The sequence below is a fragment of the Chinchilla lanigera genome, unplaced genomic scaffold (genome assembly GCF_000276665.1).
Source record: "Chinchilla lanigera isolate Chin_1 unplaced genomic scaffold, ChiLan1.0 scaffold00018, whole genome shotgun sequence".
Lineage (NCBI taxonomy): Eukaryota > Metazoa > Chordata > Mammalia > Rodentia > Chinchillidae > Chinchilla > Chinchilla lanigera.
Window position 1 is genome coordinate 16,391,691 of NW_004955419.1, and position 24,931 is coordinate 16,416,621.

General features: G+C 35.1%; 1 protein-coding gene across 4 annotated transcripts in view; it reads right to left on the reverse strand.

Moving 5' to 3' along the window:
• Musk (muscle, skeletal, receptor tyrosine kinase) overlaps positions 1–24,931 on the reverse strand; it is a 96,497-nt gene that overhangs the window by 3,921 nt on the left and 67,645 nt on the right. For 2 of the 4 annotated variants that reach the window (XM_005382734.2, XM_005382732.1), the window contains 7 exons: positions 20,590–20,596; positions 15,721–15,984; positions 10,107–10,282; positions 9,394–9,417; positions 4,113–4,314; positions 3,472–3,663; positions 2,151–2,299 (listed from right to left, as the gene is read on the reverse strand). In XM_005382734.2, coding sequence (XP_005382791.1) covers positions 2,151–2,299; positions 3,472–3,663; positions 4,113–4,314; positions 9,394–9,417; positions 10,107–10,282; positions 15,721–15,984; positions 20,590–20,596 — 1,014 coding nt within the window. The remainder of the gene's footprint in view (positions 1–2,150; positions 2,300–3,471; positions 3,664–4,112; positions 4,315–9,393; positions 9,418–10,106; positions 10,283–15,720; positions 15,985–20,589; positions 20,597–24,931) is intronic. The other 2 variants (XM_005382735.1, XM_005382733.1) reach the window with 1 other exon arrangement.

Genomic DNA, 24,931 nt, shown 5'->3' on the forward strand with positions numbered 1-24,931 from the left:
CAGAGTCCTTGAGCACCTCAAGCCTTGTGGGTGGGGTGGGAGTAAGACAGTGGAGGAGGAGCCCTTGAGCAAGACTAAGTGGGGAGGAAACTCTCGCAAACCCAGAGTCACTGTATAGTCCTTCTCTCACCTAACTTTTTCATGTAACATGCTCACTTTCATTTATTTGAAATATTTTGACTTCTAGGCATCACATTTTTAAAATTTGTTTTTGCCGTATTCTTTTTAGCCTATTTTGCTTGTTCAGCTCTTTTTTTCCTTATTCTCTTTTTCAAATGTTAGATTGCTTCAAAGTCTAATCATTGGACCTCTTCTCCTTTCCTGGCTTTCCTTTACCCTCCTTTGGTGTCTTGCCTAGCCTTATGGCTTCAAATACTCGGTATAGTCTACTGGCTTCTGATTTTATCAGAAAGCAGATCATCTTTCCTGAACCCTAGAACCTCCATTTCTACCTGCTTCCTTCACTTCATCTGGATGTCAAAGAAACACCCTAAATGTGTCTTGAAATTAACTCTTTTTTATTAAAGAATTCTGATAAGCCGGGAAGCATCTCAAACACTCTAGTGAGAGAAACCTGCCCCTCTTGGCCCCCCTGGTCCACCTCAACCTGGTCTATGGCACCTTCATTCCTTCAGCTTTACAACCACAAATTTACAACCACAAACCTTGTTCTTCTCTGTGGCTCCTTCCTTCATTGGATACTATGTATTTGACTGGCCAGCTTATTCAAATTACATATAAACCCAATCAGTCCTCACTATCCTCCCTACCTGTCCCCGGTCCATGCTATCATCCTCTCTCTTTTTATTATTGAGATACCTGTTTACTGTCTCCTTGCATTCACTGCCTCCCTCAGGCTGTGCTCAAGAAAGCAGCTGTAAGTCACATCGTCACTTTTAGTTCAAACTCTCCATTTGCTTCCAAGTTTAGTCATAGTAAAAGCCAGTTTTTAATAAGGCTTAATAGGTTCCCTCCCATGACATTACTTCTCTGATCTTATCTGTACATCTACCTCTTTCTCATTCTGCTGCAGCCATCCATCTCTCCTTGCTGTTCTTCAAGCACATGAGACATGTTCATGCCACAGGAGTTTTTCAAATGGTTTACATTGTTCTTGGAGGGACCTTTCCAACATTGCTACTAGGTCTTTATATAAACACCACATTTATTGATTGATTGTTGTACTAGGGATTGAACTCAAGGTCTTGCACTGAACCACACTCCCATCCTTTCCTCTACAAAGTTTTTTTTTTTTTTAATTTTAAATAAGGTCTTACCAAGGCTATTCTTGAGCTTGTAATACTCCTGCCTCACCCTTCAGGGTGGCTGGAAATATACATACGTACCACCACTTGTAGTTAACTATTACAATTGCAATGAAGTCTTCAAAAGGTTTTGCTCACACTTCAAAAAAATTCTGTTTTGATTTTTAAAAATTGCTTATGTGTAATATACATGATAGGATACTTTTCATGTGCTTATTTTTATTATCTGTCTTCCTGCTAAAGAATATAAGCTCCAGGAGGGCAGAGATCTTTCAAAGTTTTGTTTACTGCCACAATTATACTAATCAAGCATTTGTTAAATGATTGTTGATTCTGTGAATCTGTAAATAAATGGAAAGACAGCAGTGAGCAAAACATTTATATCATTGTCCGCAGGACATTCTATCTGGTAAGAGGAGATGCAAGAAGCAAGTGCAATAGACATACCCCATAATATTAGTAAATTTTGTGATGGGAAACAGTGTTAATAGAAGGTTCTCTACATGGAGACATTAGAAACATTTTTTATAAGAGTAAGGAGGTAGAAGACAGACAAAATTGAGATGATGAAACTAATAAGGTTGAGTCTATCAAGTACTGAACATCCTACAGTGCTGACATAGGATCTGTGTCAGTACCTAAGGGTAGAGTGTAAGCTTGGAAAGAACAGAGACATCTCACTGGTCAAATGTAAAGGAGGGGCTGGGGATATAGTTCAGTGGCACAGCACCTGCCTGGCAAGCATGGAGTTGTGAGTTTGATTCCTGCTACCAAAAAAAAAAAAAAAAAAAAAAGAGTAAAGGAAAAAGCACAAAGAAGTAAGCTATAAAAGATTAGGAACTTGGAGACCTCTGTTTCCCAATCTCCTCACTTATATTTTCCTACCTAAGAGTTTCACAATGTTAGGGTTGTCGAATTCTGCCATGAGGGCCGCCTCCCTCTGAAAGTCTGCTTGCATATCTGCTGAAGCTTCTTCTTTGAGCATTTTTACTGCCACCATCGTGAAAGGTTCATAGGGAAGTAAGCCTGGAGCCCTGAGAGGCAGATTTGTAGAGAGAGAAGCCGACGATCAGGAGGGTTATGCATTCCCGCATGATATATCCCCTACATATACACATCCCCATTGATGGAGCCATTCCTAGAACCATAGATCAATGGAAAATGATGGTAGAAAATCACACTTAAAACTCTTTGACTCCACTAAAAAAAACTCAGTGGAGTTATTTTCAATATAGTTTAAGTTTGAAACAATGCATTATATTATCAATTAAAGGAATTCAAATGTGTGCAGACCCAATGGTGTTGTCATTGCCATTTTATCCTAGAATCTAAATTTTTTGAGCTCAGGGACCATGACCTATGCATCTTTATATCCTCTACAGAGCCTGAAGTAATATCTTGCATATATTTGGTTCCACATAAGTAGTTATGTGAGAGTTTCATTAACCATGTAATGTATCCAGGACTACTATGGATACAGGTAAGTTGTATCTTGCCACAGATCACAGGCCAAAGTGACAACTGGTGAATAAAACAAAGACCACATTTTCTGGCCTAGCTGTGTGTGTGTGGAGCTATATCCATGCAGAAAGGACATTTTATTCTTTTTCACACAAAGGCAATAAATTGGCTAGTATTAGCTAGTATACTCCTTTCTTCAGTTCATTGTTATCTAAATTTCTGCATTATTTTTTGTTTTCTGTTTTGTTATTCCATGAATATCTGCATAATATCTACATATGTCAAACTCTGAGTTCTTAGAATACTAATTCAAAGTCAACTTTCAATGAAGTAGAGACTATTTAGCAATAGAAAATGGAAGAGAAGTAAATTTAGGACTTGTTTACTACAAACAATTTGAGAAATTATGCTTCAAAACATATGACAAGTTCTTTTCTGAAAAGGAAATATAATTGGACCATTATAATCTCTTGTTATTTGAATGATGATGTATTTGAATGTGCTATGAATTGCTTCTTTTAAAAGTAATAAAGTGGTCTTTCCAGGTACAGTCTTATTTTCCAGTAAAAATGAAAACTATTAGTATTTAGAATATAGTATATAATACAAGTACATTTAATCATGTAAGGAATTAATTTGATAAAAAGTATTATGCACAATTTATACATCAGGTTGATGTGCTGGTAATTTTTCAGATATAATATTTTTCAGTAGACAGATTACTACCTTTTGTGGGTAAATTTACCTTGCTTGAAAGACTCTTCCAAATGCTCCCTCTCCGATATCTCTCACATACTCAATGTTATTCCTCGGATACTCCAGGCTGAGCAACTTGGGATTCAGAAGGAGGGGCATCCTCTGGTACATGGGGTTGGGATGAAGCCTGTCAAGCAAGAGCTCGGAAGGCAGTGTGGTGAGGGTCACTGCTGCTGATTCTCTGCAGGTAAGACGGGAAAGATCAGGAGTGAGTTCAAGAGTAGGGACGGTCTTTGTACTCACCTTAGATCCTGAAGTAAATAAAACAAATTGTACTGAGGCATCCAAAGCATCTTTGAAAGTAATGAAGTACTTTGTTTGATCTACACTCAAGGGGCATATTTTTGCAGGAATTTTGTCACTATCCAAATTGGAAATGGTAGTGGGATTGGGAGGAAGGAAAGGAAGGAATAATCATTTTCTTCCAAATTATTGTTTAAATCCTCTCTTCGGGGAAACTTTAGGACGTGTGCGATCATTGCAGGAATGCTTAACTTTAAAACAAGGCTCTCAGTGCCTTTGAGAGATTGGTGGTACTCTATAGATTACTCTTCTCATTCTGAATTCCAATATTAAATACATAGGTTTTAAAACAATACTATGTGTGTTTCAGTGTAACGAAAATCTCACCTTTTCTTATTTTTCCATTCTTTTCTTCTTCGGCAGCAATAAAGAGTAGAGATGGTAAGAAGCACAAATACTGCAAAACTGGACATCATGGAGATGATTACAGTCATGGAGTATGTAGGTGAGACAGAGAAGGAAGATGAGGAGGAAGAAGGCAAATTTGGAATGTCCACACTTGGCTTTGAGGATGTCATTGACGGGAATGCTGTAAGTAAAGATAATTCTTTTCACTCCTTCTTAGACATTTAAGAAGCCACATTTTTGTCTTCAAGAAATCAGTGAATTAAGTCTATTGTTAAGGATATTCTTATGTATCAGGTTCTTCTGGGTTATAGTCCATAAAGTTTAGTTTTAAGAATACAGTAAGATTTGGATATAAGCAAATCTATGTTATAGAGGAATAGGTTTTTAAAGGTCAGACTTGAAGAGAAGAAATACTATTTTTCCAAGAGAAATGTAGACCCTGCGTCAGTGTTCCTGATACTGCATCACATTGTCTATGACTGACAGCAATCATGAAAGTTGATAAATAAAAATATTTTATGTAAATTATACCTGAGGTTGGGATTGTCTAGCTGAGCTTTTATACACATTTATTATTGGTAGCACACCATTATATATGATTTCCACCATATCAGTACTCTCAGTATAAAGGAATTCTGAACACTTCTATTTGGACAGAAAGAACAAACTGTAGCAGAAAATAAGCAGACTCACATTACACTACTCACTTCCAAACAGTAGCCTGAAAATCACATCTAAAATACCAAGAAAAAAGAAATGTCACCCAAGATTATTCATACCCAGTAATGTACCTTTCAACTATCTGGGCAAAAATAAAACTATTTGGTAGCACTTAAGGCCTCAAGACCTCTTCTGAGGAAAGACATGAGGGAATTCTTAACTAAATAACAACTGGCGAGAGACTTTAAAATGAAGAATAAAGATGGTAGTAAGAGTATATATCTAAATCTAAATGGATAATGATGAAATGGTTGGGGATTTTGTCTAAATCTTTAAGTGAGAATTGCTAGAGAGCATCATTCATCAAGGAGATACCTAATAGAACTGGGGAAATAAGAACATTCTGAGGACTTTATGGGAGACTCGGAATGTCCCATGCAATAAGAAGAAATAGGGAGTGAAAACAGCACTATAATGAAAGAACTGGTATCTGGCTTCCACCGAACAGCTGAGAAATAATAACCAGAAAAAAATAAGGAAAAGGAGAAAGAAGAAACAACAAAGGTAAACTTAACTCATTAGAGACTGTGTAAAAGAAAAAAGCACAAAGGAGGGTGTAGAGGGGAAGGATGGATGGGAAAAGATAAAAATGAGCAAAGAAAGACAAAATGGAAATAAAGTTTTTGTAAATAAAATGGGGAAGAGGAACAGCAGAGAGGAAAGGAGAATGGTGAAAAAATAAGAATCAGGGTATATCACCTGTGGGTACAAGTGCCATATGATGAACACGATCATTGTGTATATCTAAACTGTACCAGTAAACTTAGTTAATGATAAAAAAAGAGATTGTGAAGCAAAGACAGGAGGGATACAAATCAAATACATCAGTTGTTATACAAAATATGAACAGGTTAAATTCTTCTCAAGGAAAATTTCAGTCAGGATAGACTAAACCCAGGAAAATATTATTTATAAGAAAAGAAAACTAAAGGAAATACATTCCAAGCAACTCAACTATCAGTACAGAAAAGAAAGATTACTCACACTAATGTCAGAAATTTAAAGTTAAAAGCACTCAAATAAGATGTGAGTGACCTTTTACATTTGCAAAACACTTAATGTAAGATGAGGAGAAAGTACCAGGAGTCATTATGCCTCACAGAACATAGTAGACAAAAGTCTAAAGCAAAATTTATTATTAATTCAAAGAAAATCTGATAAAAATAATAATGATCAGGATTTCTCTAGAGAAAAGTTTAAGTCAGAAATCAAATCAGCGCTGGTGATATAGTTCAGTGGCACAGTGCCTGCCTGGCAGGCATGAGGTCATGAGTTCTATTTCTGGTACAAAAAAAGCAAAGAAATCAAATCAACCAAATCAATAAACTCACATAAATGTAGAAGACTATTAAGATGGTATGATTGTTAGACAGACAGCATAAGTTTATAATACTAAAAAAAGAACAAGACTTTAATCTCAGAAAATAATGGTTATAGTGTAGATATGATCTGATCACATCCTGCATGCTATGTTCAATACTAGACATTCCACAATGTCATTTGCAGTCTGGAGTCAGAACCATGATCACATAGATTTGGATTTTAAATATTGACCTAACCCCATACTTGGTAAGTCCACTTGGGTAAGTTGCTTAAAATTGCTTTCTCTCTTTGACCAGTATGTAAAATTTAGGACATTTATAGTACCTAATTTTTTTTTAATTTTAAAAATAAAAGGAGGAAAACATTAACAGACAGACAACATTTTACAAAATAGCAGAGGAACAGTACAGACAGTACAGAGTTACAAACAAAGCGGTAGGGAATTAACAATGCTTGCTGTATTACATATAGTATCTAATTTTATAGGCCTGCTGGAAGTATTAAGAGAGATAATATACCTAACACACTGAAAAGTTTGCCTGGACTTGGGCACATAATTGCTTATTCTCCATGTATGTGTATGGAGAGAGTATAGATAGAAGGAGAGGAAGAAATGAGAAGAAAAGCAAATCATCATTCCAAAAATAAGCCAAATTAGACTTTGCCACAGAAATGTTAAAAGATGAAAGACTCACTGCTGAGTGTTTCTGTAGTAAAGTATGTGAAAATACCACAAAAGAGAGGGCTAGTGTGCTTAGCAGACAAATAATGTAAAGAGCACAAAGGCATTACGTGCTGCAAAAGGTATTTCACTTCATCAGAAGAAGCCATGAAAAAATGGAAACTATTGAAATTCTAGTCCCTTTTCTAAGCAAGAAGAAAATAATGCGAAGAAAAATGATTTTTAAAAGTTTTTCCAGCACCCTTCAAGGTGAACTGCTAGTAACTTTTGGGGTTCACTGAGGAAAATCCCGCTCCAAGAAGGATTTGAGGTCTTCGCACTTTCTCATAGAATATGAGTTGCAGTGCCCTGTAAGGATACCTTCTTTGCTCATCACTGACCTACCAGAAGTGGCAAAGGTAATTTCTTCATAATAACTTCACTTAACTCAGGGAGAACAGGCATTCTCTACATATATTTGGAGGAAATGATCATTTTATGACATTTGGAGCTCATTTTCTTACCTGTATCAAAGTCTTCATAGAATGGTGTTTTCTAAAGACTAACAAATTAGTTATCATATATTGATATATGCTGTTCCTACCTAATTTGGGATTAAATGTGAGTACCTTCAACACAATAACCCTTCATTAGTGCATGAATGGATGAGTGAGTGAAAACATGAGGAATGACACAGACCACAATTATCCATTAAATGCCCAAAGTAAGCTCTGGCTGGTAATATGACAGGATTAAAACACACATTTGTGTTTGATTTTTTTTTGAGACAGGCTCTTTCTAGGTAGTTCAGGCTGGCCTTGAACCATGTAGCCCAGGCTATCCTCAAATTCATGGAGAGCCTCCTTTCTCAACATCCCCAGTACTGGGATTACAGGTGTGCACCACCACCTCCAGCTAAAGCATAAATTTTTTAAATTCCATCTAGCTGGGAATAAAAATTGTATAAGCTTCCAGAATCCTAGATTTTTGAGGGTTTTGCATAATGGTTCTTGTTTAATAACTAAATGATTCAATTAAGAGCAGTAGCATTCTGTCTTTTATTACTTTAAATCTCAGTTCTTTAAATAAGCTGATAAAATCAAGAAAATCAGACCTGTAATGTGCATTACAGGAAGTGATTTTGATTAAGCAGTATAACAACCAAAGAAGTTAATTGAAAATTTTTTGTCTAATTTTGTTCTGTGGATTTCTGCTTTCTGGTAGGTTAAAGCACCATTTGATAGAAGTTAGTTTCCTTTCCCAAGCAACCTTCTTGAATTCTTTCTTAGAGATTTTGTAGTGACCCATGATTTAACCTGATAAATGTTATCCTGGAAATTGGCTGTCTTAAAAAAAAAACAACAACTTGTTTTTGATCTATGGACAGTATGAGGACAGATAATGATATTATATGTAGTACAGTACTATATTTTTTCCAAAAAGCTAGGAGAAAGAATTTTAACTCTTTTCACCACAAAGAAGTGATTCATGTTTGTGGAGAGAGATTAACCTGATTTGAATAGTACATGTAACAAAATATCACATTACCCCATTACCATGTATTTTGTATGTTAATTAAAAAAATAAAAAAATCGTAACCCCAAATACCTTAGACCAAGTACGTTAGAATTTGTGTGGGACCTTAGTAATGATAGTTTTTTATGGTTCTCCATCTAATTTATAAAGAATAGAAACTCACCCATTTTTACAGATTAAACATTAGGAAAGTGATAGTGCAGTTACAAATTAATTTTTTTTCTTCTTGAAATTAGTAGATTTTTTTTTTTTTTTTTTTTTTTTTTTTTGAGACAGGCTCTCCCTGTGTAGTTTAGGCTGTCCTTGAACTCACAGTGTAGCCCAATCTGGCCTCAAATTTGCTGTGATCCTCCTGCCTCAGCCTCCCAAGTTCTGGGATTATAGGTGAACACCACATGCCCAGTTGAGGAGCATTTTTAATTTTAAAATCAGGACAGAACTTTCAGGAAAAGTGGGATTAGATGTGATTGTTTTCCTTTTCAACTTTTTGTTGTGCCACTTAGAAATTTTTTCTACCATGAACATAGAATTCTTGTGCAAAACCCAATACTAAGCTTCTGGGGGAAAAAAAAGAGTCAGAAACGTACAAAATACCTACCTTCTTAAAGGACTTGTCACAAATAAAAATCACACATAGAGTTTAATGAAGAAATACATATTTGTTTTCATCCGTGAGTAATTAGACAATACAAAATCATGAATGCTAAAGTTAAAAGGTGACATTTTAACCTTGACTTATTTTTTTAGACACTTAAGGCACAAAACAGGGCAACAAACTTGAAATGGAAGACACTATTTGTACCAGTTACTAAATATGGTGTTCTCTAGACCCTCAAAGAGTAGAGCGTCTAAGCACAGACTACAGTGTTCTTCCTGTGTGCTCCGCCTGGGTGAGGACGGTGAGGTCATTGAGGCGCTGCACATTTTGTTCTGCACTTCATGAAGTGTGAGTGTACATACGCATGCAGGAATCCGATTACATACACATAAGGTTTCAAGGGCACAAACAGAATTACTTACTTGTTAGGTTTTCTTTTTTATAATCTGAGGGGAAAGGATAGAAATTTGTTGAAAGTGAACATCCAGATAAATATTCTGTGGGAGAGTGCTATGAAATGCAAGTCTCTTTCAGCCTTTCCATATCCAACTGGAAAACATTCTTTGCATTCAAATGTAAAAACATGGGCTTTGAAACTAAACCAGCTGTTAGGGATAAGAACCTCGTTCCTTACAAACAAAGTTCATTAAAGCAACATGCAGCAGTTCAGATTTGTTTTGTGAGATCAGCGTTTTCAAACATGTGGTTTATTTTTGCATGCTTAAAAATCTGTTTCATTGGCCACAGTGAGAGGATTTTTTCCCTTCGTTTCACTCTTCTGACAAAATATGTCATATTTTTTAGCCATTTTTCTGCACGTTCCAGAAAATGTCACAAGCTCTCGTAAGATTCCTCTCCAAAATAAGGTAGACTTCAAAGAGCAGTGAAGAGTGACTTTTACTTTAGAAAAAATGAAATAGATCTTTACGCTAATCTGTTCAATTTGGGTAGTGTTAGGATTCTGCGATTAGGTATGTAAGGAAGGCAAAATTCAGTCAATCAAGAAATCAACCAATCAATAAATTAGAAATGCCTAGAAAGCCTTGAAATATTAGGAGCTTTAATTCCACACCTTAGATTATTCAAAATAGTAAATTTCTCTTGATTTCACAGTGTTGCAGGAAGTCTTTATTACCTAAGTATGGCAGTCTGGTACAGGCCATGGGGTCCCAGTGCATGCTAGGAAGCTTGCTGCAATCTGGCATAGACAGCTGATGCATCCCAGATCTGTAGAGTCCTCTGTGGGTCTTTTCTTCCATCTCCAGCCATTCTTTTGCACAGAAGAACTCCTTTACCGCTAAGCAGTACTCTCTAAATAGTGGATGGAGAACACAACTTGATGAATTGTGGCATGTTAAAGTCAAATAAGTGGAAAAAAAGTCAAATACATGGCAGAACTTAAAAATCTGTATTTTTAAAATATCATCATAGTACATTGTGATTGCAAAAACATTTTTGAAAGGAATTTTTTACCGTAAATAATGTGAGGCTTTATGAGACATTGCATATTATGCTGTGAGATGAAACATATTTTTAAAAATGTGATTAATGCTACTTGGAAAGTAATTCTCAAGTTTAAAAGCTCCAACTTGAAAGTTATTGACAATAAGTTCAATTTTGTTTCAGTTTTTATTGCTGAAAACAGCAGAAGTAGTCGGCATGGTGGCTCACGCCTGTAATCCCAGCACTTGGGAGGCTGAGGCAGGAGGATCGTTGCAAGTTCGAGACCAGCCTGGGCTACAAAATGAGCTCAAGGTGAGCCTGAAATGCATAGTGAGACCCTGTCTCAAAAGGACAAAAAAAAAAACAAAAAAAAAAACCAAAAACAAAAACAAAAAAACCAGAAGTGGTCAGTCTTAAAAAAAAATTCCTACGAAAATAGTGTGAAAAGTTTAATGTCTCACTATTGAACCACTGAATGACAAAACTCAAAAGCAGAAAGTATTGGATATTTTAATTACTGATGATACTAATATTTACTTAACATATATGGATTTTGTACAATAAAAGGTGCCTTTAAAATATGTAATTTTATGATTATATATTAGAGAAAAACTTCTGTAAAATGTGAGAAGTTTTGGATTACATTTTCTTGTGCCAATGAGAACCAAATATTTGACTATAAGGATTTAAAACAATAAAAATACTTATCTATATAGCAATTAAAATCAGAGGAGCAAAAGTATGCTACAAATGACTTTACCGATTTAGATGATAACTGCTATTCTAATGAATTAGAAATCCTAATGAAAGAATTTTTTGCCTTAAAACAAGTAAATTATTTTCAATCTTAAAAGGCTGGTCATTTGTGGCTTATGAATACAAACTGATCTAAGGTATAAGTGTAGAAAGATTACTCAATAATGTACTTTGTGCTAATGTACAAAAACTACATTTAACTTTAATTCTGGTAAAAGCTTTATTAATGTTAATTAAGAAAGGAGATTCTAATTAAAAAAGAGCTCCATTATTATTTATAAACCATGTTATTTCTGACACTATAAGTTAATAGACGTATAATTTACACAAAATGAATTATGTCCCATTTAATCATCAAGCTCAGTGTAATGAAGGTATATAAGAGTGTAGCCTATACTATGTTATTTCTGAACTATAAGACTATCAACCAAAAATCTAGTAGAATTCTGTAAAATAGTTGATACCTACAAGTAAAATAAAACACAGTAGTTTCACTGACTATTACCAATAACTTGTTAGGAAGTTCCATGGAATTATTTCCCCACCTGTTGATAAGGATTAGACATTTATGACTGACAAGACTTGATTGTTCTCAATTATTAGTATATAGAGTGTCAAGTAAAAGTGAAATAGCCTAAGAATTACACAGATATATTGCTGGTATCTGACTTTCTTTGTTTTTATTGGTGAGGGACTAGTCTTGAGTGGCCTGACATTTCTATAACTTTACCTTGATATTGTAAATTAATTGCTTTTAAATTCCTAGGCAGTGTCAGAAGGAGCTTGACCCTATTTATTCCATCACCTAGGTCTATTTCTACCTCTGCCACCCAAATAGGTAAAAGTGGCTTGAAGAATATAAAAAAAATTATCATATACTGAGCAAGAGAAGCCAGTACAGAAGAATACATACTGTACAATTTTATGAATGTGAAACTCAGAAATAAGTAAAACTAATCTATGTTAGAGAAATCAGAAGAGCAGGATGCCTTTGGGGATAATGGGAATTGATTAGAAAGAGCACAAGGGCACTGTACGGGTGGTGAAAACATTCTGTGTCTTGATTGCACTAGTGGCTACATACTTACATACCTTCATTACACTGAGCTTGATGATTAAATGCGACATAATTCATTTTGCGTAAATATATGTCTATCAACTAAACACCTCAATACAAGAATATAATTTAAAAATCTGTTTAATATGCTCAAAATTTATGCAGTTTAATTCTAAAATTTTAAAACTTTAGAGAAATTAATAATTTTTTTTAAATAAAGAATGAGGGAAAGAACTCTATCTCTACAATTTTGTGAACATTCTAGCCTACAGTGCCAATTATATTGCAAGTAGTAGTACTATCATCACATTAGCTACAACCATAAAACATACCTAGTCATAAACTTAATCAGAAAAAGAAATATTCATATGCAGGAAATCAATAAATTTTACTAACAGGCTAAAATAAGATGAAAGTGAATGACATACAATACCATACTCCTGACTGAGAATACTCAATAATGTAAATATAGCAATTCTTTTGAAGTTAATTCCAAGCTTAGTCAATGCAGTCAAATTTCAAATGGTGCTTACAGATTGACTTTGAGAATATATTTTCAAATTTCACATTTAAAAAATAATTGCATGCTAAACCATACTTAAAAAGATGAAAATGTAAGCTTTCTGGTAAAATAATTTAAATAAATTATAAAGACACTGTAGCTAAATCCAAGCATTTCTAGTGGAAAAATAGACAAACCATTAATGAAATAGAATTCAAAATACAGAAACATGGATATAAATAAATATTAAGTAAACATTCCTCAGTTGTAGCATTGAAAGTCCCACCTCCCAAGAAACACCTCCATCCCACAAATACCATTGATTAAATCATTTTTGCTCATGGACAAAATTTCCTTCCACCATTTCTATTTAATGACTATGACAATTTTGACAACTAAAGGAAAATGAAGATCAATAATTAACCTGGTAATAATTTTATACATTCCCCTTTCAGAGTAAGTGACTATTACTGGTATCATATGAATAAAACATAATTTCTGCTTTGTCTGACCCTGAGCAATTGAAGGCAAATTAGAAGTGTTATTAAATAAGGCTCTTCTTTGGATGACATTTCAGTTTGATGCAATGACAGAGCTTAAAGAAGAGTGATGAACAGAGTTGTACAGAAACCTGATGCTAGGTGTGAAGCTCATGATGGAAGAACTTGATTGCACGTGGTCCTCAGCTGACTCTGGCTCAGCTGTTTAGAAACCTAGCCCTGTAAAGGGAGCCCTTGAGGCAGGACTCATTAGTGCTGTGATAAATTCATTGCTTCAAGTCAAAAGAGACTGGGTGAAAAAGTTGACATGTAGCATGATAACTGACTAACTACAGGGTAGGTTAAGAGGTCAACTTTTCCCAAAGTGATATTCTAAGAAAGAATTTGTAACATGATTAGGGCACATGTTATTAAAGCATAATGATAAAGGAAAAAACTACAAGCATGGATTTGAATACAAAAGTGAATTAATAAATGATATCTCAAAAAGCAGCATAAGAAATATTTCTTGCCCTTTTAGAAATATGTACCAAAATGCTTATAAGTAAAATAATATTAATAACATTTGTGATTTACTTCAAAATATGTAATCGTGGCATGGTACTGCAGAGGGCTGAGTGGATAAGGATGAAATAATATTGACCATGAATTGATAATTTTTAAAGCTGAGTGACAGGTACATGAGCATTCATGATCTCTATCTTTGTAAACATACAAAAATACCTATAATTTAAAAATAAAAAACAACCAAAACAAAACCAAGGGTTCATTTACATTGGGGGAAAGTTATCTGCAAAACCTATAATTAGCAAGTAGTTAAGTAATCATAACCTTAAAATTTTACTAGAAATGAATGAGCAAGCTAGTGAATAAATGGGCAGTCTACAAACAGAAACATTTTAAAAGGACCTAAGATTGTCAACCATGCTTAAAATTTTTGTTTTCTTCTTTGTGTTTTTTGTGTATTCTATTTACTTATACAGTGGAGTCTTGCGGGCTTTCTAATCAGAAAACCACAATGATTGCCACAAAAAAGAAATGTATTTCTAATCTCACTATTATCCCTCTAAAGCATCTGTCCACAGTGTTGAGATGATTCACTCAAGTGTCAGTGTTCAAGTATGATAACTATTCTAGCAGTCACCACAAAATGCATTAGTAGTGCTAAGGACAAGATGAACAAAATCTACTGTCACATTCTTCTTCTAGTTACACTTGTTATATATTATATATGTGCTATTTTCTTGTCAAAGGATTTCATTATTGATGAGTGCCTCAAATATACAATTATAAAGCAGTCTAAGAGAGAGAAATCTAAACCAAAAATGTGGCCTTGTCAAAAGAGGCATGTGAAACAATCAGTATTTCCTTATTTCCCATAGGACAGTTTTACTTCATCTTGTCCACTTTTTTTCTCATTCTCTTTTTGGCAGTAGCTTTAGTTTTTCTACTCCTTCTCTTTTCCTTTCTAATTCCCTCGATGCTGGGACACCTGGAAATTTCTAGATGTCATGCCTGTTCATAATATAATCTTAGGTAAAGAAACATTGTGCTCTTACTGTGTTGAAAAACCTTCAAATTTCATGGTAAATTAGGAAGAAAACATTCTATTTTAATGATCTTCTTATGGTCTTTTTATAGAATGCCCCCAAGTAATTTCAATTTAAATAGCTCTTGACATTTTATGAAAATAGAGATAGAAATGTGTTGGGTGGCTAGTTTTCATTTAAAAGGAAGCTTAGGAAGAATGACATCTATCCAGTGTCTAATGTATACGGTATGGGTAGGGCTTGTCCTTCCATCCCTCAGCTCCACCGTGCAGGTGAGGAAATGGAAGTTCAGCTAAGATCTGGCCCATCAAGAAACAAGAACCACCAGTATTAGAACTCGGTTGTATTTGGCTCAAAAGTCAGGTTGTTTCTTGTAGTTTCCCTTTATATATGAAGATAATGAAAGCCGAGATAATTCTATGGAACATATGGATTTCAATATTTAAAGAATATTGGAGTTTTAAAGAAATATGTATTTATAGCCCATTCCTACCAGTCAAAAGAAGCATGAGGATCAACACTGAGAAGATAAGTTAGAATGTACTTACTTCACAATAGTACTCTGCAATGCTTACCATGTTTTTATTCACTGATGAATATGCTGAAAAATTTGAAGTATACTTTGTACCTTGGCATATTAATTAAGCCTATGTTAGTTTAGAATTTCTTTTATTTGACGAAAAGAAAGGATATCCATGAATATGATACTGTGAACAATAACAAGTATAATAGAACATTACCTTTCATGATATTTTCTAAAAATTCAGTCTTTGCAGTATAGTCATTTACATGGTAGGAATTTTGTCTTGTAAATCACTCCTCCTTTCAATGAAAGCCAGCTTTTGCCTTTACCATTGCTCAAGAAAAATTCTTTGGAAAACTTTTCCTGTTTCCAGACAGAACAATGGAAATTGCCCATTTACTTATTTTTGAAGTTTTACCTGCAAATGGGGGTAGGAGTAGCTACTGCTCCAGGGCTGCACTCTTGGAAGATATGGTTGCATAGCAAAGCCTCAGCAGCTGGCTGGCAAAAGGGACTCACAGCTTGCAGCTCATTCCAGGCAGTGTGAATCAGTAGCTCTTGGGTCTCCTCAGGGTCCGTGTAGGAGGTGTTGAAAAAAACAAGAACGTCTTTCGCCAGGACTGCGTCACACACCTCCCCTCTGTACTGGGCGCAGTAGCCTTTGTTATCTTTGTGTGGTTTACTGAAAGAAGCAAAGAACAGTGTCCCCAGTCATGTGCTGTTTCTTGGCATCAGTCTGCCTTTTAAAAATATGTATTTATTTGTTTATTTATTTATTTATTTATGGTGTCCACATCTGCATCACGGAAATGGGAGAAAATCATACCAGCAAACTAGCTGAAATGCTTCATGCGAATATTGCCTTTTCCCCCAGCTGTAATTCTATGATCTGTAGCTACTCCAGAGGGCTCTAATGAAAGCCAAATGTGATAATGGGTGTGGAAAGCAAAGGGAACTATCAAGGGCTGAATGAATTTGGGCATGTTTGTATTTACATATTAAACAGACTTCTACTGCTCTTAGTTAAGTCAGTTCACAGGCATCTTGCAAATAAGCTGATATATACAAAGTAGTGGATGTGGAAAGCATATTCATTGAGATGGTTAACAAAGGATGGAGCAGGGTAATAACGGCTCTGATCCAAGGCATTTGCAGCTTAGAAAACATAGTTTGTTTATGTTATGATAGTTAGGTATCCAAATTTTGTAGAATATTCACATTTTTGTAACACCTTCCATACTTAGATGTTTTTTACTAACACATCTTCCCAGAAGTCTATTCAAGAAAAAGCCACACAGGGAAGAGAAAGTGTAAGTAGGATGGTGAATAAAGAGGAGCTAAGTAGCAGCTTCAGCTTTGCTATTTTCTGATCACATGTGTGAGGGAAGTTACCAGGTCACCCAGTGCCCCAAGAGCCCTGCCCTGTAGAGCGATAGAGGTAGTTGTTCTGATCTCAGACTATTGTTCCTTAATGGGTAATATATGGGGGAAAATTGTAGTATTTAAGAGTTATCTCCTATAGTAACTGAAAATGACATTTAAGTTAAGGAAATCCATGCTGTTAATATCATACAACAGCTTGTCCACTTCACATAATACCAGAAATTACAGTAATAGCTCATAGATTCACCTGACAAATGTTTATTGAACATTATTATGTGTAGGCACTGTGGCGGTCTCAATAGGTTCTTATGCTTTCCATCAGGTCTATATCACTACCAATGATAGAAAACTCTTAAACTATTCTTATTTAAGGTTGTACAACTGCTAAAATTTGGCATTTCATTACTTTTATACTCCAAAAAATTAACTGCATTGAAATTTGTGGGAAGATTTTAAATTTTTAAGAGAGTCTATTTGAATTTGGAAACAGGATAATTTACAAATCAGAACTGGCTAGTCTTCAAAGCCAATTTGTTAAAATAAGATTTATAGTGTTCAGGTAAGACAGGAAACTTCTAAGAAACATAGCTATACTTTAAAATAATGCTTTAAAATATAGAATCTTGCTTTAATTCAGAATAACCTTTCTCCAATTAATCTTCATGATTTTTACTATATTATTTCATACACTGGAGATTTTAAAAATAAATGCCTTGAATAAGAAAAACTAAAACTGCCAAGCAAACTTAGGTAAGTGTGAGAAAAACATTGAGAGAAATAGCTTATGACCCAAAGGTTTAGGGAACCAAATCCTTGGTACCCCACCCCTCAGAGTTGTAAAGATGCTGTGATTTAAGAAACTCAAGTACTAGTGATCAGAAATAGCTTAGAAAACTTACAAAATGTTCCCACATATTGGTATAATGTCTCAGTAAAAAAGGAAGATCAAAAGAACACGAGTGACCAAAAAATTGCATCATGTAGAAGTTAAGTATTTCCTACAGTGTCTTTGAGCTCAGAATTATTCATCCAGGGTCTCAATGTTATGTGTAAACTACTGAAATGATGTTTTATTTTCCATTACATTTTAAAATTAGTACATATTCATTATATTTTTCCTTTAATTACACAAAATGCCACATCTTTTTGAAAAAAATAAGACCTATGCAAAATAATTATTAATGAAAATAGCATCAGAGATAAGAGGCTATTTTATCAACAACAAAAAGACAACAATCCTTCTCTTTGGATTTCTGTTGCTTCTTTTAATAAAAGTCCTAGAAAAATCTTGGAAACAACCTTAGTGTGGTATTATAGAATTTGAACACTCATTTATTTTTTAGAATTAGCTACAAAATGCAAAGAGAAAATAAAAACAAATAAACAAATAAAAATCAGTGCACTTTGAATAAAAACTAGTTGTTTGTTATAATTTTGGTTATTACACCCAATAGCCTGAAGACCATTAGCTTGTGAAAATACTTTATTTGTTGAGAAAAGGTTTATAATATATATGTTTATTAATAGTTTTCCCTCTGACTATGATGTACTTGAGGACGTTAAGAGACTTGATATTGGATAGCATATCTATGCTTGGAATATTGAATAGAATATTTGTTATTCCCATTTTTCTCTACTTTAACCTACATAAGTCACATAATAAAATGCTATCTTCCAGTAGCTATAAAAGGGGATCCCTTTCATCCCCTTTGTCGAAAGGCATAGTTAGATGGCCAGCCATGCCCTGTCTGGGTTATGATGACTGCACTGCTCTAGTAGAACTCCACACTTTGACCCCTCCACCTCTAGTGGAAGTGCACTTCATAGTTGCACCGCTCCTCAGGCTGATCTTCCCTTCCATGCCAACTGACCTATCTCTGCCTTGAACTCTCCCAGAAAAGGTGAGTCCAATTTCCAGTATCTCCTATGCAAACTGGAAATGTTTTTATTCTTCTATTCCTCGTGACTTTGTATGTGATTCATTTGCCAAGCCAGGGGTCAGTAAATGCCACTCACAGGACAATTGGCTAATAAAAATTGTTACAAAATTCTCAGCATAAAACAGAGCTAATAATTTTTGATGCCTTGTTAAAACATTGGAATATGGCCAGTTATGACAAATTACTATCACAGATTCTTAAAACTAGTTTATTTTCACTTACTCTATATCATGATTTTCACTGGTTATAAAGAATTTCTTTTATATATAGTATTTCTTCAGCCTTCAGTTAAAATTTAAATTTTTGTCTTTTTAATTAATTTTTAATTGATAAAAATTGTGTATATTCATCATATATAACATGATATTTTGAAATATGCATACAATGTGACAGAGCTAATGTGGGCTAACACATACATTATCTCTTAGGACTCATAATAAAAATACCCAAGTTGAAAATTGCAAAAGTTACAGCAATTTTCTCACTATCAGCACAGTTTGAAAGTTCTTGTGTAACAATAAGTGAATAGTGGTACAGGGTTGTTCTTTAAGCATCATTTAATTAGCTAGTAATGACTTTAAACTGTTTTGTTTCAGTTTACTTACATGCTTTTTATTTATGTCTCTCCTTTAAGTCCTTAGAATTTGGACATATTTCCATTATAATTCACCTTTATATATGTGTGTCCCCGAGTAAAATAATAAACTCCTCAGAGCAGGAAAGATGTATAATTAATTTTGTTTCTCCATTTCCAATGTAGTACTAGGCATAGAATTACTGATTTAAAATGCATAGAGAGGGTGGTGTGCTAAAGGATATGTGAATGCAAGATGACATTTCTTCATTGAAATGGCCTGCATTTTAACTTAACTTTTATCATGCTTGTGTCATGCATATGTTCAGCAGATAAGAAGCTCATTGTGGTAATGATTATGAAAGAACTATAATAATCACACAATAAATCACTATTCATTGAGTTAAAAAGGCCATTAAAGTTATATAAATTGCAACAAGATTTAGGAGAAATCACATTGTGTTATGCTACAAATTATTTTGTTCCATGCAAATCAAATAAATCACTAGGTTCTATCTGCTGGTCTATGCTACCTGGATAAGACAGTTTAGTGCAGTAATTACACATACGAATTCTTGAGTCTGTCTGCTTGAACTGAGATGGAGGCTTTGTACTTAGCTCGCCATGTGATCTGAGCCACTCTTGGTGCATCTATTTCCTTATATGAAAAAGTGCAAAGAGTAATAAATAGTTCTCCTATGAAGCCACTGAAATGTCAAAATGAAAAAAGTGGTGATCATAAATGTGCCCCAAAACTTAGCTGCAACTGTTATTATTACTATTAACTAATTTTTATGATTACTTCACTAATTTTCGCTGTTATTACTATTATAAATAATTCTGCATGTCAGTTTATTCATTTATAAAATTAGATGGAAATAGTTATCATACTTCATAGAGTTTTCAATGAAAGTAAATTTTTATAAAGTGTATATAAAACATTGTAAGTTGAAAAGTGTTAAGATGTTATCTTTCTTATTTCTTAGAAGAGGCTGAGAGTTCTGTAGTTAATCCTGGGTTCCACTTTCCATTGCATCTTTTCCTAGTAACTCATAAGTTCAAAGAAATGCCCTGGGTTTTTTCTCTGAAAAGAGATAATCATGGACTATTTCATAGAAATATCAAGGGGGTACATTTAAATAATATAGGCAAAACTCTCAACACAATGCCTGATACATAGTAAATATTCAGTAGTTGTTAGCTATCATCATTGTCATAATCTTGTAAGAGAATTAAAATGCTAAGAAATTAAAAACTTTTACAAAGGTCACAGTGCTCAGCAAATACCAGCTAATGGCCAGTGAAATAAAACACACACACATGAACACACACATGCACACGCATATGTGCACACACACACATGAAAATATTGATATAAAAAGTTTCTTACCTCCATTCTGTTAAGGGAAAAGGATGTTCCAGGAGGAAGTCAAATTAAAAAGGGGGAGGAAAAAATAGTTAGTGTATTTTCATTTTATGATTTAGCAAAGTTTGATACCATTTAGCTCTACATTTCTGTAAAGGTCTCTGCTTCTAGGAGGAGGCCAGATACTACGTTAACAGGCAGATTTGGGAAAGGAGATTAAGAAAACACCAGCCCCAGGAACTGTATTATTTTTAAACATTGGCAGCCATGGGCAGTAGTAGCCCAGGCAGAGACTGGGCTCAGAATTTTCCTCCATGAACCACTAGAGGACTTCAATTTAAGAAACCAGGACGTGGTGGTTAAGAGACAAGACACAAGATGGGAACGGGTAGAGAAAAAGGTAGAAAACTGTCATCCTGATGCACCAGGATGGCTTCATGGGCATCTGACCAGTGCAGTGAGTAACCTAATGTCCTGTGCTCAGAAGGGCTCAGTGCTTACTCTCACTGTTTGAAATACTATTTTTAAAAACATTTTTGTTTTGCAGTCATTTTGCAAACTATGTAGCAGTCATACCTACAGAGCTCTTTTCAGCTGTGTAAGAATTAAAGACTAGCACCCAAAGTAAGAGCTCAAGGTTTCGAGCACACTGTGTCTCTCCTCTGGTGAGTTCTGTGATTCTTAGCAGGAGGGGCCTGAACCAGACCCTCCCATAGCATGAGACACACAACTGGACATTTTTCCTTGGAATATCCAGGAGGGCAAGTTCACATTATCCTTCTTTTCATCTAGTAGGCCCTCTACCCAGGCAAATAGCTGTGGTTCTTAACCTCCAAATGAAGGTGGAAGGGAATTCCAGTTAAAATAAGAGGCAAAGAGAAATTATTTATCTAGATCATCTCGTCCTTGAATGATCTCTGTGCAGATGATTATAATATAACTAATGGAGCTCTTTTCAGCTGTGTAAGAATTAAAGACTAGCACCCAAAGCCAAGGAAAGGGTCCAGGACTTAAAATATATATATATTACTTTCTAAAAAGAACCATAATCATTGAGGCCTGAGAGCAGAGAAAGAGCGTCCAGTAGTAGGGCTCCCCACAATTTAGGTAGCAGGGACTTGTGAGTTTCCTATTAGTCCAGTGGGCACTCTAAGAGGTTTGCTGGGTTACCAGGCAGATTAGCCACCAAACAAAAGAACGCCAGTCGATAGAAAATGTAGGCTGTTCCAAAAAAGATTGAGGTCAAGGGCTGGAGATTACATGGAATCTCCCACATCCGGGTACTGTGTAACATGGAAGCCTGTACGGAAGGATTCTTGGAAGAACTCGTTCCATATCAGTCATTATACAGTTGCAGCAATGAAGCACTGATAACCTGTAAAAGCATTAAAATCCCGGATCAGGGTATTTATTGTGTGACATAGAAGCTTACATGGAGAGAGTCTCCTAGGAACTCATATATCCCATGTCAGTCCTCAGATGCTTGTAACACAGACGCCCTGATAATCTGTGAAAGCATTAAAATCCTGAGCCCTGTGCCTGCTAGGTTTTAATACTGGTTCCTCCATTTACTATCCATTTGAGCGGGACATCCCCCTGAGCTTCACTTTCCTCACGTGTGAAATGCAGGTAATGTAAGTATCCATCCCATCAAGTTGTGGGGTTAAATGAATTTATATGAAGGCAGCCTCAGTAAAGATTATGGGGATTATGTGGAATCTCTCACATGCAGGTACTGCATGAGATGAAGGATTCTTAGAAAAACCCCTGTGTTTCATGTCAATCATCAGATACTTACACCACAAAAGCATCGATTACTTATGAAAGCATTAAAATCCCAGATCACCATTTTCAGTTTGGAGATTCCTCAGAAAACTACTTGTAGAGGTCCCATTCAACCCAGCTATTCCCCTTCTGGGTATTTTCTCAGAATATCTAAAAACATCATATCACAGCAATATATGTGCACCTATGTTCATAGCAGCATAATTTGTAACTGCTAAATTGTGGAAGCAACTCAAATGTCCATCCACCGAGGATTGGATAAGAAAATTGTGGTACTTTTATATAATGGAATATTACTCAGCCATAAAGAAAGATAAACTAGAGGTCTTTATAGGTAAATGGTCACAACTAGAGACTATACTCATAAGTGAAATAAATCAGACCTGCATGTGCAAGCACCGCATTATCTCACTAGTGTAAAACCTGAAAGAGTTAATTTAAACTAGGAGGTATGATAGACATTGTGAAATGATGGGAAAACACTCAAGGGTAAAAGGCAACTGGGATGTGGGAAAAAGAAGGGAAAGAAGGAGAAATTTTGTAGGTATGTATATACAGGATAGTTAATATAGTTGTTCTACTGTCTTCTATGTGTTTGCTGAAAGAAACTGTCAATGAGTCCTTGATTGATCAATACTGCATGTCTCTATCTGTTTTCATGAGAAACCACTTTGAAGATATCAGTATGTAATACAACTAGCATTGTTAATTTCCTACCACTTTGTTTGTGACTCTGTATTGTCTGTACTGTTCTTTTGCTATTTTTTAAAAGGTTGTCTATCTGTTAATATTTTCCTCCTTTTATTTTTAAAATAAAAAAATAAAAAAATAAAATCCCAGATCAGAATACTGTGTGTTATGTATGTATTAGCACTAGCACAAAGAGTGTACTTTGTAATTGTTAGCATTATTATTATAATTCAGGGAAGCAGGGGCGGTCAATAGAGAAAGGATTAAAATACGTCTTATTCAGGAAAAGATATTTGCCGCTTCGCAGTAAATCCTCTTCTGTGACGTGGCAGAGGAACTTGAGAAGAGACTGCACATGAGCAGGTGCTCCTGTCTGATTCACTCTGCAATCTCATCCAGGATGATTGGCGAGCAGTGGACAGAGTGAAGCAGATGCAGTTTAAATTGGAGTACAGATTGAAGTGAAGTTGGATTGTGGTTTTTAATCTCTAAACATTACCTGAGAATTATAGAATCTGCTAAAAATCTTGTGATGGATTGTATTCCTGAGGGAAAAGGAGATTCAGAAAACATAATGCCTCAGTCCCTCAATGGTTGGAGAAAAATAACACCATTTTTTCTCTGTACCTGAAAAGTGTAAATTGTCCAATATGCTGGTTATATGTGCTCTTGGATCTTTACTACTTTTTTGGTTTCTGCTGAATTTATGAGTCTTTCAAAGGAGTTCTGCCATCCATAATGAATTTTTCAATACAAATCACAGTTTTAGCCACAAAATTTAGCTACAAAATTTAGCCTTCCCCCATATGAGTTGCTTATCTTGAGGACAGAAGCCCACGTACTTCTAGCACCAAGGAAAGCTATATTCCTTCATAATACATTCCCTACTACACTCAGAAATAAGAACCAACAGACTGCTATGTGATGATAAAGGAAATGTCAAAATATGTACAAAATTTCTGGACTCTAACCACCAGAGGAATTAGCAGGGGGTAGCTAAATCAGCCTCACAGAATTAACACCTATTTTGATTCTGGAAAAAAAAAAAAAACAACTTGATAGATTCCTTCATTTTTGTTTTTGAAATAGGTAGGTTGGTCTATAGGACTCTCATTTTGATCATCTTATAGATGTTTCTAATGCTGTCCACAAATTCTAAATCAGAGTTAGAAGTGAAATTTTACTGAACTGGAGGAGAGACCTGAAAAGAATCTTTAACCAATAAAAGTGACCAAAGGATATGAAAGAGGATGGGCAGAGCTCTACCTTGTCCTGGCGCTTTGGGGGAGATGCCACCTACCTGCCCCAGTTCTCATGGCCATTCTGCCACTGTAGATAGAGCACATAGAAGGGGACCTCAGAAAATTCTTTTGGGAAAGAATGGCACATAATTTGCAGAAGTAAAGGCGGACTCTAACAAAAACTAGAGCAGAGAGATGCCCTTGAAACACAAGGGAACTAAGGTTTTATATATATGAAGAAGCCCTCATTGTAAGATGCAAAAGGAGAATTCAATAGCATGAAGACGAACAAGAGGCACAGAGAATCTAGACCTAGCACCTGTGAGGAGGTAAGATGCTAAAAATAAGCACAGAGAAATGAAGTTAATCTAAGGGTAATGAGTAGTTCCTAGTCTATTAAGAGAATCAGGGGTGTCCTCATTCATTGGGCTTCTGTATGTTTCTTACAAAAATTTCTCAGTATTATACACATGATAGCTAAGATAACTGTACTAGTAATTTGTATTAGTTCATTGAAAGGAATAGTTAGTGCTGATATGGTTTGATCAGTCTTGCATGCCTATATCTGGCCATCTGAGCAACTACTTTGAAGACAACAATATGCAATATAATAACCATTGTCAATTTTCTATCATCTTGTTTTGAAACTC